The following is a 12,699-nucleotide window of genomic DNA, read 5'->3' on the forward strand; positions in this document are numbered from 1 at the left end:
CTACACCTTCATGTTTTATGGAGGTAACAACTGGCAGTGCAGCTTTCAGGTGTTGCACCAAATTTCTGCTCAGCTGTTTTTGTGGAGTCTTGTTAAGGGTTATGGTAACGTTATGGTTATTATCATATCAAGTGGTTATTATTATTATATAATTATATCAAGTCATTTACCAGGGTCACTGAAACCTAAAGCCATTTTTCAGGAGATATAATATAATCATACCTATCAAAAATTGATAAAGTGTCCCTAAAAACCAAACAAGTGTTGGGGCAAATATCTGGGGATTAAAACTCTGGCTTGACAACAGGGTCGTAGGTCACTGCGAGAAAGGGCAACTATGGTCAGTTATGAAATGAGAAAATGAGATCATGAATCTAAACGCATCAGTCTTCCATCATACTATTTAGACTGAGACAAGGCCGCTATTTTGTAGCCTAAGTGTAGGTGGGTCGGTTCTCACGCAAATTAGCTTTTGGTAGTTGAAAAGCTAATTTGTGAGAGAACCGACCCACCTAGTTTTAGGCTAATTAATGCGCTAAAAACAGGTTCAACAACTTGCAGACACTTTTTAGAAGACCCAGCTTGTGTGGAGGCACCGAAGGTTTTACAAATCTGAGACAGTTTGTTAGAAGACCCAGCTTGTGTGGAGGCACCGAGGGTTTTACAGAAGACCCAGCTTGTGTGGAGGCACCGAGGGTTTTACAGAAGACCCAGCTTGTGTGGAGCACCGAGGGTTTTACAGAAGACACAGCTTGTGTGGAGCACCGAGGGTTTTACAGAAGACACAGCTTGTGTGGAGCACCGAGGGTTTTACAGATCTGAGGCAGATTTTCCTCTCAACAAAAACATGGGAGGAGTATGGAGCGACACTTTTGGTTTTGTGAAGGGGTTGGTGTATGGGCCTCACATGATGAAGCCGAAAGGTGAGCACCCCTCTGCGTTCCGTATGAACAACGGCGTGCCCGCGGTAGTACTGCTGACCCGAGACACCATCCAGTACGCCTTCAACCCGGAGACGTACGAAAAGGATCCATACTCCTTTGGGCCGGGCGGCGTAAGCAAGGACGTGGTCAGGGGACACTGTCCGTCAATGTTTTCCAACGATGAAGACCATCGTCGGAAGAAGGCTCTCCTCATCGACGTCTACAAGCGGGGTCAGAAGACTCTTCCATCTGTTTTCTTTAGCCAAATAAAGGAGCACCTCGAGGAGTGGTCACGACTGGAGGACGTCCCGGACTTTGAAGAGAGGGTTTTCCACATCATGTCTGAGACGCTGACTGAGGCCTTGTTCGGGAGGAAAATCGACGGAGAACTGTGCTTCACTTGGCTGAACGGACTTCTGACTGACTTCAAGACCTGGATCCCCATTCCCTCCATGTCAAGGAAACGCAGGCTGGCAATAGAGGCCCTCCCCGCACTTCTGAAAGCCATCAAAGAAGCGCCAAAGTACCAAGAGCTTGTCCAACTTTGTCACACCCACGGTGTAGAGGTAGAGGAAGGTATCTTCACCATCCTATACGGCACTCTGTTCAATGGTTGCGCCGCCCAGTGCGCCGCCATCGTCTCGTCTGTCGCTCGCCTGCACACCCTCAGCGACACAGAGAAAAACGACATCATCCAAACGACCCTCCAAGTCCTGGAGAAACATGGAGGCGTCTCGGAGGAAAGTCTCGGTGAAATGAAGACCCTTGAGAGCTTCATACTGGAGGTCCTGCGGCTCCATCCACCAGTTTTCAACTTCTGGTGTCTGGCAAGAAAAGATCTTGTCATTTCGCCAGAAAAGGAAAACATCAAGGTTAGTTACTAGCTATAAATATTTATGCTTCTGAACAACTTTTTAATGTTTTCAACTTCTGGTGTCTGGCAAGAAAGGATCTCCTCATTTCGCCAGAAAAAGAAAACATCAAGTAACTAGTAACCTTAGTAACTAGCTATAAATATTCATGCTTCTGAACAACTTTTTAATGTTTTCAACTTCTGGTGTCTGGCAAGAAAGTATCTTGTCATTTCGCCAGAAAAAGAAAACATCAACGTTAGTTACTAACTATAGATATATGCTTCTGAACAACTTTTAATGTTTGGCCTTGTAAGCAGCAGGTGAGAATAATTGGTTGCCTAAAAGTAAACTCCTATGTCATACTATATGTGTTGCTATTCTCCGTAGGTCTGCAAGGGGGAGCGAATGGTTGGATGTTGCTTCTGGGCTCAGCGTGACGAATCTGTGTTCCCGGATCCGGACCGTTTCCGGTGGAATCGCTTTCTTGATGAAGACAAGCAAGGAGGACAGAAGAAGCATCTTTTCTTCCCTCGCGGAAGGTACTAATCTCCAAGCAGATGCTAGGGTGGAAGATTGTGGCGTTTTTTGACTGCCTGGCTTCTATGACTGTGGAAAGTCGCGGTCTCTTAATAGAAGTTAGGCGGTCAGAAAAAGGCACAGTCTTCCACCCCAACATCTGCTTGGAGATTATAAAGTATTGGGATCTATTCCATATGCACTCGAAGTCTTGGAGTACTGGTATAGAGCAGGAAATGATTGGACAATTGGTCTTTTACCCATGGTGTAGTTTGGACACTTTTACCCATGGTGTAGTTTGGACACTTTTACCCTTGGTGTAGTCTGGACACTTTTACCCATGGTGTAGTCTGGACACTTTTACCCATGGTGTAGTTTGGACACTTTTACCTATGGTGTAGTTTGGACACTTTTACCCATGGTGTAGTTTGGACACTTTTACCCACGGTGTAATCTGGACACCGCTAAAGACTACAGCGCAAACAAGAGTTCGAAGATTTCACATCTCCTTGAAATGTTTAAAGTTTTACGTCTTGTTTCCTTGCAGTTCATTTAATAAATGCGTGTAAGGTTTTAATGTGTCCATTGATCACTTCCTATTGGTATCTCTCTATGGTGATTAAGACTAAGGCTATGGTATATAACATTTGCAAAAACACAGACCAAAAACAACAACTCACCGTGAATCAGTACTTAAACCTTCTATCATAAAAAATATCATTCATGTAACATTACAAACCCATATATTTGTTATGCAATCGGGATGAGTGGGGGATACAAACTTGGCCACATTTGGGATTGGGATTGCCGCAAAAGCGCCACCTACATCAGCTACATAGAGCAGCAAGAAGCAGAACTCCAGTCAGAAGCTCCGAGGAAGGTGTCTGAACGTAAGCAAAGTATGTACATTCTGGTTGTGTACAAGAATCCTTCGATATCCTTTAACCTATATAATCTGTTTTCTCTCTCAGTTGGACGGAGGCCCCTGACCTCGACAGCCACCAGTGTCCCGGCCAGGACATCGGCTTCTTCATGATGAAAGCGCTCCTAGCGGTTCTCCTGGGGTACTGCAGCTGGGAGCTGACGGCCGCCCCCATGTGGTCGGATAAGACCATCCGGGTGGGCAACCCTGACGATCCCGTGCGTCTCGCACGGTTTAACTTCCGCTCAGAACAGGCGGGGCGTGCGCTGGGGATAAGGCCCGACAACATCGCGCCTAATGCGATATGAGTTGACGATCGACGTTTCTCTCAAACACATGTGGTACGCATATCATATGCATCTCAATGGTTTGGGGAGAAGTCATACAAGCGTATTTTTTGGGGGGTCATATGTCACAATAGAGATCACGATCCAGCAGAATTGTCGTAGTAGAACAGGCATGATGATTAAAAATCTGGCATTCTACAGATAGATGAGATAGAGGGAAATATTAGTAATGTTTATTAAGGTGATAGGGTAATAAGCGGTTGACATTGGTCATTTTTTTAGCGTATCTAACCCAGAACACACTGGATCATATGATTACAAAGATATTGTCTCAGGTAATTTTTTTTAAAATAAGTGGGATTTTATTAAGGTTAAACATTTAGTGAATATCCGGTGAAGGGATCGTGTTATGTGTGTACTACTATAAGTTAAATAGTTGCCATGAAGTTTGCTTAAGTCCTTTCTTTCATCTCATTTGTCTCAAAAAATAGTTCTTTCTTTCTTACAGTGTAACATATTATTTCATGTAACATAAATCTTTACCTTCCAACATGGTTGTTATAGGTCTGTATCATCGGTTCATGTAATCTAACTTTTGGTATTTTCAATAAAGGTGCACAAAAAAGAATTAGAATTGTTCCTCGCTTTGAATGGTTAGTTTGAAATAAGACACAATCCTATGAAAATACACTCAGGTTTCTTTTCACAGAAATTAAAAACACAACCACTTCTTTCAATATGTCCTGAAATATAACGCTATTTAACCTTTATCCGTGGGGTAACCTATATCCGTTCTTATATCAACCTGCAATAGTGTTGAATATTAGGGTATCCGTTGTTATATCAAAATGCAATGTTTTTAAATGTTTTAATATATTGCATTTTGAAACCACCATCTGCCAACATGATATCCCTAAATACCCCATTTAAAAAAAACGGATATAGGTTACCCCGCGGATACAGGTGAACTAGTGTTACGTAGATATTTAGGTACAACTAACATAATACCCTAATCCATGAGGTGAGGAACACCTACCGTTCTTGTTCCAGACAGTATTTAGCGAGGACATACAGGGCCTGATGCAGTGGAATACATAAGACCTATTGAATATCTATAGTACTCTAAACCAGGGCTCTAGCTAGCGTCCGTTTTTCCGTCAATTGATGGAAATTTGCTGCGTGTGACGGAAAAGTTTTTAAACCAATCCGTCAACCTTGACGGACAAAAATCCTTCGTTAAAGCTACAGGCGGCTTGGGGACGCCGTCCACGGCCGTAAAAGCCACACACTGTTTCTTTTGCTATTGTTATGATTGTTGACTTAGTGTGTCGGCGCCCCTTTGCATACAATAATCTCATTAAAAACCCGTTTTTCAAGGTCTCAGTTCCGTCTTTCTAATTTAATTTTTGCGGTTTTGGCGACAATGGGAATTGGCTGACGGAAAAAAATGTTCGCGCTGGCTAGAGCCCTGCTCTAAACATTTACATGTATGCTACAGGTGAGAAAGACTTACCGTTCTAGTTCCAGACAGCGTTTAGCGAGGACATACAGGGCCTGGTGTAGTGGGATACAGGTGTGAGGAGATGTCAGGAGGGTGGCTGTTCCAGGTGCTGTACTGTCCAGCTGTAGCACAGGGTCTAGCACCTGGTTCTTACAGCTGTCTTTTCTGGTCTCGTCATTTTCTAAGGCCTGCAACATTACCACATTAGTACGTAGTTTTACATAGAAACTGTACTGTCAATGAAGGAAAGACATCCAGGTAATAAGATACACAAGGTACTAGTACTAGTACAGTTACATATGTACTCAAGCACTGTTAAGTTATAGCACCAATTAAGTCTAGCACCTGGTTCTTATAGCTGTTACCTTTTCTACTGTCCTTATTTTCTATGGCCTGTAATATCAACATTACCACAAGATCACACAAATGACACAATTACAGCACTCTCAAAAATACAATGGCCAAGAAAATGTAGTTAAGTTAGTATACAGGATGTCCTTGTGGCTCAACTGGTAGCAGCCTCACAGTTGAGCTCCCGGTTTAAGTTAGTCGGTAACCGGGAGACCCCGGTTCAAATCCAGGGTAGGGCATCTCGATTGGGGCTGCGGTTGTGTTTCAGAAGGGACGTAAAAGTGGGGGTCCTGTGTTCAAGGAGGTGCCGTGGGTTTGTTTAAGTTGAAGGGCTGGCAACCCCTCCTGTAAAAACATACTCTCAACGTGTCTCAAGAGTTCCCAATGGGCTTAGTGAACTTTGTTGTGCGAAATTGTCTTAATATTTCGTAAAAAGAAGGAATTATAATACTTACAGTGACTAACAAGTTGAGTGTTTCCAGCTCGACGTCCCCTAGCCCCAGTGCCAGGTACTGCAGTGAGATGTTGTACAGGGCAGAATGGTGGGAGAAGTCACACCGAAGGGCTTCCCGAAACAGCTGGATGGCTGTGTGGGGTTTTCCCTAAATAATGATGGAAGGGTTGGTGTAAAAACTACTACAGGTTTTCCTGTATAATGATATATTCCCCTAGCGGCAGTACCCAGTACTGCAGTATGATGGGAGAAATCACATCGTAGGGCTTCCCTGAACAGCTGGATCGCTGTGTGGGGTTTTCCCTGGTCAGGATGGAAGGGTTGGTGTAAAATTACTGCAGGTTTTCCTATATAATGATATATCCCCCTAGCACCAGTGCCCGATACTGCAGTAATGGGAGAAGTCACATCGTAGAGCTTCCCGAAACAGCTGGATCGCTGTGTGGGGTTTTCCCTAAATAATGATGGAAGGGGTGGTGTAAAATTACTACAGGTTTATCCCCTAGCGCCAGGGCCCGGTACTGCTGAGTGGTGGGAGAAGTCACATCGCAGAGCTTCCCTGAGCAGCTGGATGGATGTGTGGGGTTTTCCCTAAAGAATGATGGAAGCGTTGTAAAAGCTGTTATAGATGTTCTAACTTTAATTTTTAAAAAAAAAAGGGAATAACTTCATGGTGTTTCTTTCTGCGTTGGAGCAAAGCTCAAATTGTACAACTATGAATAAACTACAATGATATTGGTGATCAGAGTACAAGTTCTATCTTTATCATTTCAGTGCATCAATGTGAAGAAGTGCAATAATCTTGTAATTCCTTAAGGTCTTACCAAATATGTTAGCGTTTGTGAAGTTTAGACATCCAGGTGAACAATATTTAAAGAAGAGCTCAGTCTCTACAATTGGATACAACTTGGAGTTTCCTTCCAGACTTTATATAATTCGATTTATTTATTTCCAAATCCATGTCCGTAGGCTAATTGCAAGGGCACAGACAATAAAAAGTAACAAGTGTCTATTCTATACAGCTATCTTATGCATGATTCTACGTTCTTTACTGGGAGGTTTGACTTCTTCTTTGGAGGCAGTGGCTGTTGAAAAGTCCCACATCTTTAATGATTAGTGGGTTCTGTGATTTTAACAGGAATATAGTTTTATAACCACGACCGTTTCCCTCACCTGTTGTGCACAGCAGCACCCCATGAGGTTCAGTACCCTGGCCTTGGTGCACAAGTCTGAAGATGGGGAGTTCAGGCAAGCTTGTAGGGCGAGGATGGACTCTTCATATCTCTTCTCAACATACAGCACATACCCTGGGTTGGGAGGAAGACTTTGAGTCACTTTTTAATAGTCTGACATCACAATACACATGTTTAAAGATAGGGAACTTAGGAAGGCCTGTAGCACTAGGATAGACTCTTTATACCTCTTCTCACCAAACAGCACATAGCCTGGGTCATGGGAAGGACTTTGAGTAACTTTTTAACAATCTGACATCACAATACACATGTCTGATGTTGGGGAGCCCAGGCAAGCCTGTAGAGCCAAGATGGAGTCTTCATATCTCTTCTCACCATACAGCATGTAGGCTGGGTTGGGAGGAAGGATTTTGAGTAACTTTTTAATAGCCTGACATCACAATACACATGTCTGATGATGGGGAACCCAAGCAAGCCTGCAGAGCCAGGATAGAGTCTTCATATCTCTTCTCTGCATATAGAACATAGCCTGGGTTGGGAGAAAAGAGTCCATTTTCTTTTCAGTTCAAACGGAATCATGGCCTATTAGCTTACAAAATGCACTTAACCAGACTATTTCCTAGGAACGATTGATGTTTTGTTGTCTTGTTATTTATGTTATAGCCTTTGACCTCTGACCCCTCCTCATTACTTCCGTTTACTGAGTTTATGTTACATTTTTGCGATCAGTTTACCTCAGTTCTTCTCGTGTCATACTGTATACACGTACTTTTGTTGACTTTATGTTATTTGATTGTTTAAATTGGTAATGTTGATGGGCAACTCCAGGAAGAATAGAGTTATGATAATAATTGTAACTCTAATTGGAGATCAAAATAAACAAGCAAACAAACAAACAAGGAAAGTCATCACCTCAAACACACAAGTAAATGTACGTGTGATTCCCTTCACCTTTGAGATAAGATGCAGGAAGGAAAGCTTGCTCTGCTGTTTGCCTGTCCAACTCCTGCAGACACCCAGCGATGTTCCCATCTAGGTACAGACAGCAGGACAGCAGGTAGTGGACTGGGGGTCCCACAGGTCTGAGCAGATCATCTGAAATACAGAGGGATATTCTAGCCTGGGTGCTGTCCTACCTACATCAGTGCTTGCCATTTGCCATGATCCTATGAGATATATTCAATGTACCAGAGCTCCCATACTCAGTCCCTTAGGATCATGGCAAATTGTGTGGGAGCAGGCATTCAAGGTCTGACAAATTAGATATTAGCATATGTGTACATGTACACACTAGTATATGTTAGTCATTGTAGAAGTAGTATCTACTTAGTCATTAACAAATGTGACAAAGTACATTACACAGACTAGTACAAAATACATTACACTTTAACTAAGTTACTACTTAGATGTAGTAAGATATCGCATTTCTTGCATCATTTTCGACATGAACTGTCAGTACGTGTGTATTGTACTTGCACATCTACTGTATCACCATGACCTCTACCTTAAATGGCATGAAATGTACAATAAAGGTAATCTTGATGTAGTACCCAAACTGGGGCTATTCTACCAGTCTGTAAGTGTGGTTTAGAAGAGTTCTTTTTGTATCAGGCTTGTAAGAGGATCCTGACACATTGAGAAAGTAACTGAACAGAAAAGATAATGGGAACAGAAGAATGTTGTATCACTGGGTACTGACTTTGTTGTATGCCATGCTGACATGTATAGGTATCAATAGAAACAGGTGAACATTGCTAACTATACCTGTGCCTAAAACAGAGCTGGGTATAAGATGTGGTCTCAAAGCACATCCTTCCCCTGCTGCAGCTGTTCTTTCTCCTGACTCTGAAGATGTTTGAGTCCCACGTTCCTTCACAATCTGGAGAATAGCGACGGCTTTGTCCCTCTCACGTCCCAGGTAACACAGGGCCAGGAGGGTTGCAAGCAGACACACGGGTTCTACAATTGCTGGGGGAGAAATACAGACATGATTAAACAGATCAATACAATATTAAGAGCAAATGTCTGTAAGGATCAAACTTCAGTGCTCAGGGTCAAAAAATCGATTTGGCTCATATTTTGCACAGTGATCACACAGTGAATAACAACCCACTGCCCCTACAGCCATTTTAAAGAGGCTATTGGACTACCTCTACATATAGGACTACCTCTACCTTTACAGTAAGGCATACATACACATACATGATTGTGTTTCTTACTATGCCAAATAGCAGTAACTCAAGCAACTGGATATGATTTTGGAAACTGTCAGATGTTTCATTCTGAACATTCACTATCTTTTGTCAGTGACACTTAGGAGATCTTGTCGTTTTATACGATTATTTGATTATAAAGAATTCTTCAAAAAGGCTGGAATTGAGATTGGATCCTACAATGTTCTCTTCTTTCTGATCAACACGGTGTACTTTTTATTATACAAGGCATCAGAAACAAACAATTGTGGATCCTTCGATGAAGGTCAGACATCCAAGTAATAAGACATGCCAGAAATAGTTACTGAAGTAACTGGATAGATTTTGGAAACAGTCTGACGTCACTGACGAGAAACGTCTGACCGTCTCCAAATTCTTAATTCAGTAACTGTGACCTTGAGATTCCATGAATGTCAGTGAACCAGGATGTCACATGACAACAACCTCATTTGCATACAGGACTAGCCAACAGCGCTAACGTTATGACAACACAGCTGTAAGCAGTTGTCTCTCCGTACTTCACACAGCTGGTAAGTTCTTCATTCTTCCACTTTGTTTCGTTTCGTCGTTTCGTATCCATTTTTGATTATACTGCTGCTGGGATCCCTGTGACAGGGGTAGGCAGCAGTCGGATAGTCTTCATACTGTGCTTCCATGCGGCTGGTCTGTCCAGTGAGTCCAGCTCTGGGCTTCAACTTCATGGTTTGCCTCGATGGCCAGACCCTACCTTCCGTACCCGCAAGTCAGCGAGGCCCGCGACAATACCGGCTGCTCGTCGGTGACTGCTACCGGCACTGCCTGTGCCTTTATCTGTATGAAGAACTTTCCATTTTGGTTTGGATAGGGCTTAACACCCGTTTTTTACGGCCGGATATCCTTCCTGACGCCAACCTGTAACCGCACTAACTGGGCTATCACATTCATCCATCACTTCCACTTGGCCATTTCCTAAATCTATCCAAACATTGTACTTGAGTAACTTGTGTATTGTATTACCTGGATGTCTGCTCTTCATCAACATTCTATTTAGAAAAAGGGAGTTTAAAATGTTACATAATTCAGGGCTCGAAATACCACCTGCATATGCAGGTTAGTGCAGGTAAAATTGGAGCTGTGCAGGTATTCCTGGTGTCTACCTGCACCTAACCTGCACTGGTTCATGTACTGGGTACATGCAGGTTAGTGCAGGTAAAATTGGAGCTGTGCAGGTATTCCTGGTGTCTACCTGCACCTAACCTGCACTTGTCTATGTACTGGGTTTTATACATAAATGTCCCATGATGTACATGTAGGACTGTCATTAGCTGCATTGGCTGCTACCACATATAAACTACTGTATAAAAGAAAAAAAAATAGCAACGATTGCTGAACAATTTTAGTATGATCCATACTTCCTAAATTCAGAGTGGTGCAGGTAAAATTTGTCAGGTGCAGGTAATTTTAAATGTTACCTGAACCAGTGCAGGTATGCAGAAAAAAGTATTTCGAGTCCTGCATATGTTACAAGGAGACAGGATACCCTTATATGTAAAGTAACATCTTGAAGTTTTGTAAAGTTGATGCTATTTCTTAAAGCAAAGCACAGTACTTTGCATCTGCACCAATGGCACCTAATCAGAAGTCTTGAGTACAATTGTGGCACAACTTAACTAACTGCTCAAGTGAAGATTGAGTAGTTTCATGTAATGTTTTTTCTGAACATTCTGCAAAGATCATCAACACAGAACCATGAGGCTTCGGGTGGTATTTCTGCTGCTCTTGCTGATTGGTGCAGCTGTACTGGTGAGCTATGCTGAAGGGAAGAGGGAGCGTTATGTCTGGAAGAAGAAGTTTAACCCCCCAGCAGTCCGCAAGAGGACAGATATACTGCAGGATCCTGCAAGAGTAAACGTCCAAGGAGGTATGAACCAAGATCATACTGATCGAGATGTTTCAAATCTTAATTTTTTCGTTACGTCGATGAAGTTTAGACATCCAGGTACTGTAATAAGGTATGCTAAAAAGCAGTTACTCATACAAGCAACTGGATATGATTTTGGAAACGGTCAGACATTTCAAACAGCCATCCGGCGTCATTCATCAGTGACACTGGAGAAAACTATACCATTAGCAGGGCTCGAAATTCATTTTTGGGATTAGGTGCACTGGTGCACCCAGCTTAAAAAATTGAGTGCACCAAAAAATTTTTGGGTGCACCTCTTAAATTTAAGTAGAATGTAAAAAAAAACTAACAACAAAACTTTGTTACAAGCTATCAAATTCTTAAACAAGTAACATGACAGACATTTTTATTATCTTTCTAACACTTAGATGTCAAGAATATGATGTATACTAGTATACTCGATATATTTCCATACATAAACCTAAGAAAATATTTGGGTGCACCCTGTGCACCCATTGAAAAAAATTGGGTGCACAGTTCCAATTTTGGGTGCACCTGGGTGCACATGCACCCAGTATTTCGAGCCCTGATTAGGATGGCCCTTTAGTATTGTGTACAAGTAAAAATGGCTCATATTCACAATATACGGCTAATATCCTAATGCAACTCTGAGCTCTGACGGGATCCTGGCAAGAAGACACCAGCAAAAACATAAAAATTATTTCATGTTAAAAGAAAAATGACAGTAGTGTATAACTGAAGGCCATGGGTATTGATTCGTTTGGGGTTGGATCAGTTGACTTTTGTTTACAGTTTAAAGGGTTCCTGTTTACAATATGTTATCTAATACAAAAGTAATTCCTGGCAATGCAGAAGGACTCAACTCTAAAATACTGGCACTACAAAATATTCTCTGAATGTCTTCATGATAAGGAGATAACTTCTAAAGGATATAAATTCTTCGTTCTTGATACATTCTCTTTAACCTCTGTATAAGCTACCAGTCGTTAAAAAAATCAATCGACAGAAAAAATTACAACTTAAAGGATATAAATTCTTCATTCTTGATACATTCTCTTTAACTTTGGTATATGCTACCAGGCATTGAAAAATTTATCAACAGAAAAAAGTGACAATTTCTTGTTTTTCAGACGCGGGCCCAGCCATTCCCCCGTACATGAGCTATAAGGAGAAGCAAGCTCTGAGGAAGCTGGAACGCCAGTACAAGCGCAACCTCCGGAAATCTCTCCGCCGTTAACCTATCGGAGTAAGTTTTACTTCAGGCCACACCAATTTAATTTCTTGGTTCACGGATTTTTTCATAAAAAATATGGAGCGAGAGGGCGAAATAAAAATAAAAATAAAACTTGTAAAATGGTTGGGGTAAAGGTAAAGGCTAATCCAAAACATAAAGAATAAAAAGTTTTCAGCTTGAAAAAAGTACAAAAACACTATTACTGTACAGTAACAGCACCTGTTCATTGAAAATTACAAAAGTAGTGCAGTTTTTATGTTTGCTACACCAGAAAGTTGGTGAATGGCTTCATTAATGGTGAAACTTTGCTGAGTGGTAATTTTTATTTTTATTTTTTTTTTCCAAAAG

At 41.8% G+C, this 12,699-nt stretch overlaps 2 protein-coding genes across 2 annotated transcripts in view; one reads left to right on the forward strand and one right to left on the reverse strand.

The window, feature by feature from the left end:
* Positions 1 to 20: 20 nt before the first annotated feature.
* Positions 21 to 4,130, forward strand: LOC118423541 (allene oxide synthase, chloroplastic-like). Its single transcript, XM_035831728.1, has 4 exons — positions 21 to 725; positions 799 to 1,795; positions 2,165 to 2,316; positions 3,265 to 4,130. The coding sequence occupies exons 2-4, from the start codon at positions 848 to 850 to the stop codon at positions 3,521 to 3,523; spliced, it is 1,359 nt and encodes a 452-aa protein (XP_035687621.1). The 5' UTR covers positions 21 to 725; positions 799 to 847; the 3' UTR covers positions 3,524 to 4,130.
* An 881-nt stretch (positions 4,131 to 5,011) lies between these two features.
* The window catches only part of LOC118422375, a 17,840-nt gene continuing 10,152 nt past the window's right edge, over positions 5,012 to 12,699 (reverse strand). Inside the window, exons 6-10 of the mRNA XM_035829895.1 lie at positions 8,766 to 8,969; positions 7,953 to 8,096; positions 6,982 to 7,115; positions 5,810 to 5,956; positions 5,012 to 5,191 (exon numbers count right to left, since the gene is read on the reverse strand). Of these exons, the coding sequence (XP_035685788.1) occupies positions 5,012 to 5,191; positions 5,810 to 5,956; positions 6,982 to 7,115; positions 7,953 to 8,096; positions 8,766 to 8,969 (809 nt within the window). The remainder of the gene's footprint in view (positions 5,192 to 5,809; positions 5,957 to 6,981; positions 7,116 to 7,952; positions 8,097 to 8,765; positions 8,970 to 12,699) is intronic.

This window comes from Branchiostoma floridae, chromosome 9 (assembly GCF_000003815.2).
Source record: "Branchiostoma floridae strain S238N-H82 chromosome 9, Bfl_VNyyK, whole genome shotgun sequence".
Taxonomy (NCBI): domain Eukaryota; kingdom Metazoa; phylum Chordata; class Leptocardii; order Amphioxiformes; family Branchiostomatidae; genus Branchiostoma; species Branchiostoma floridae.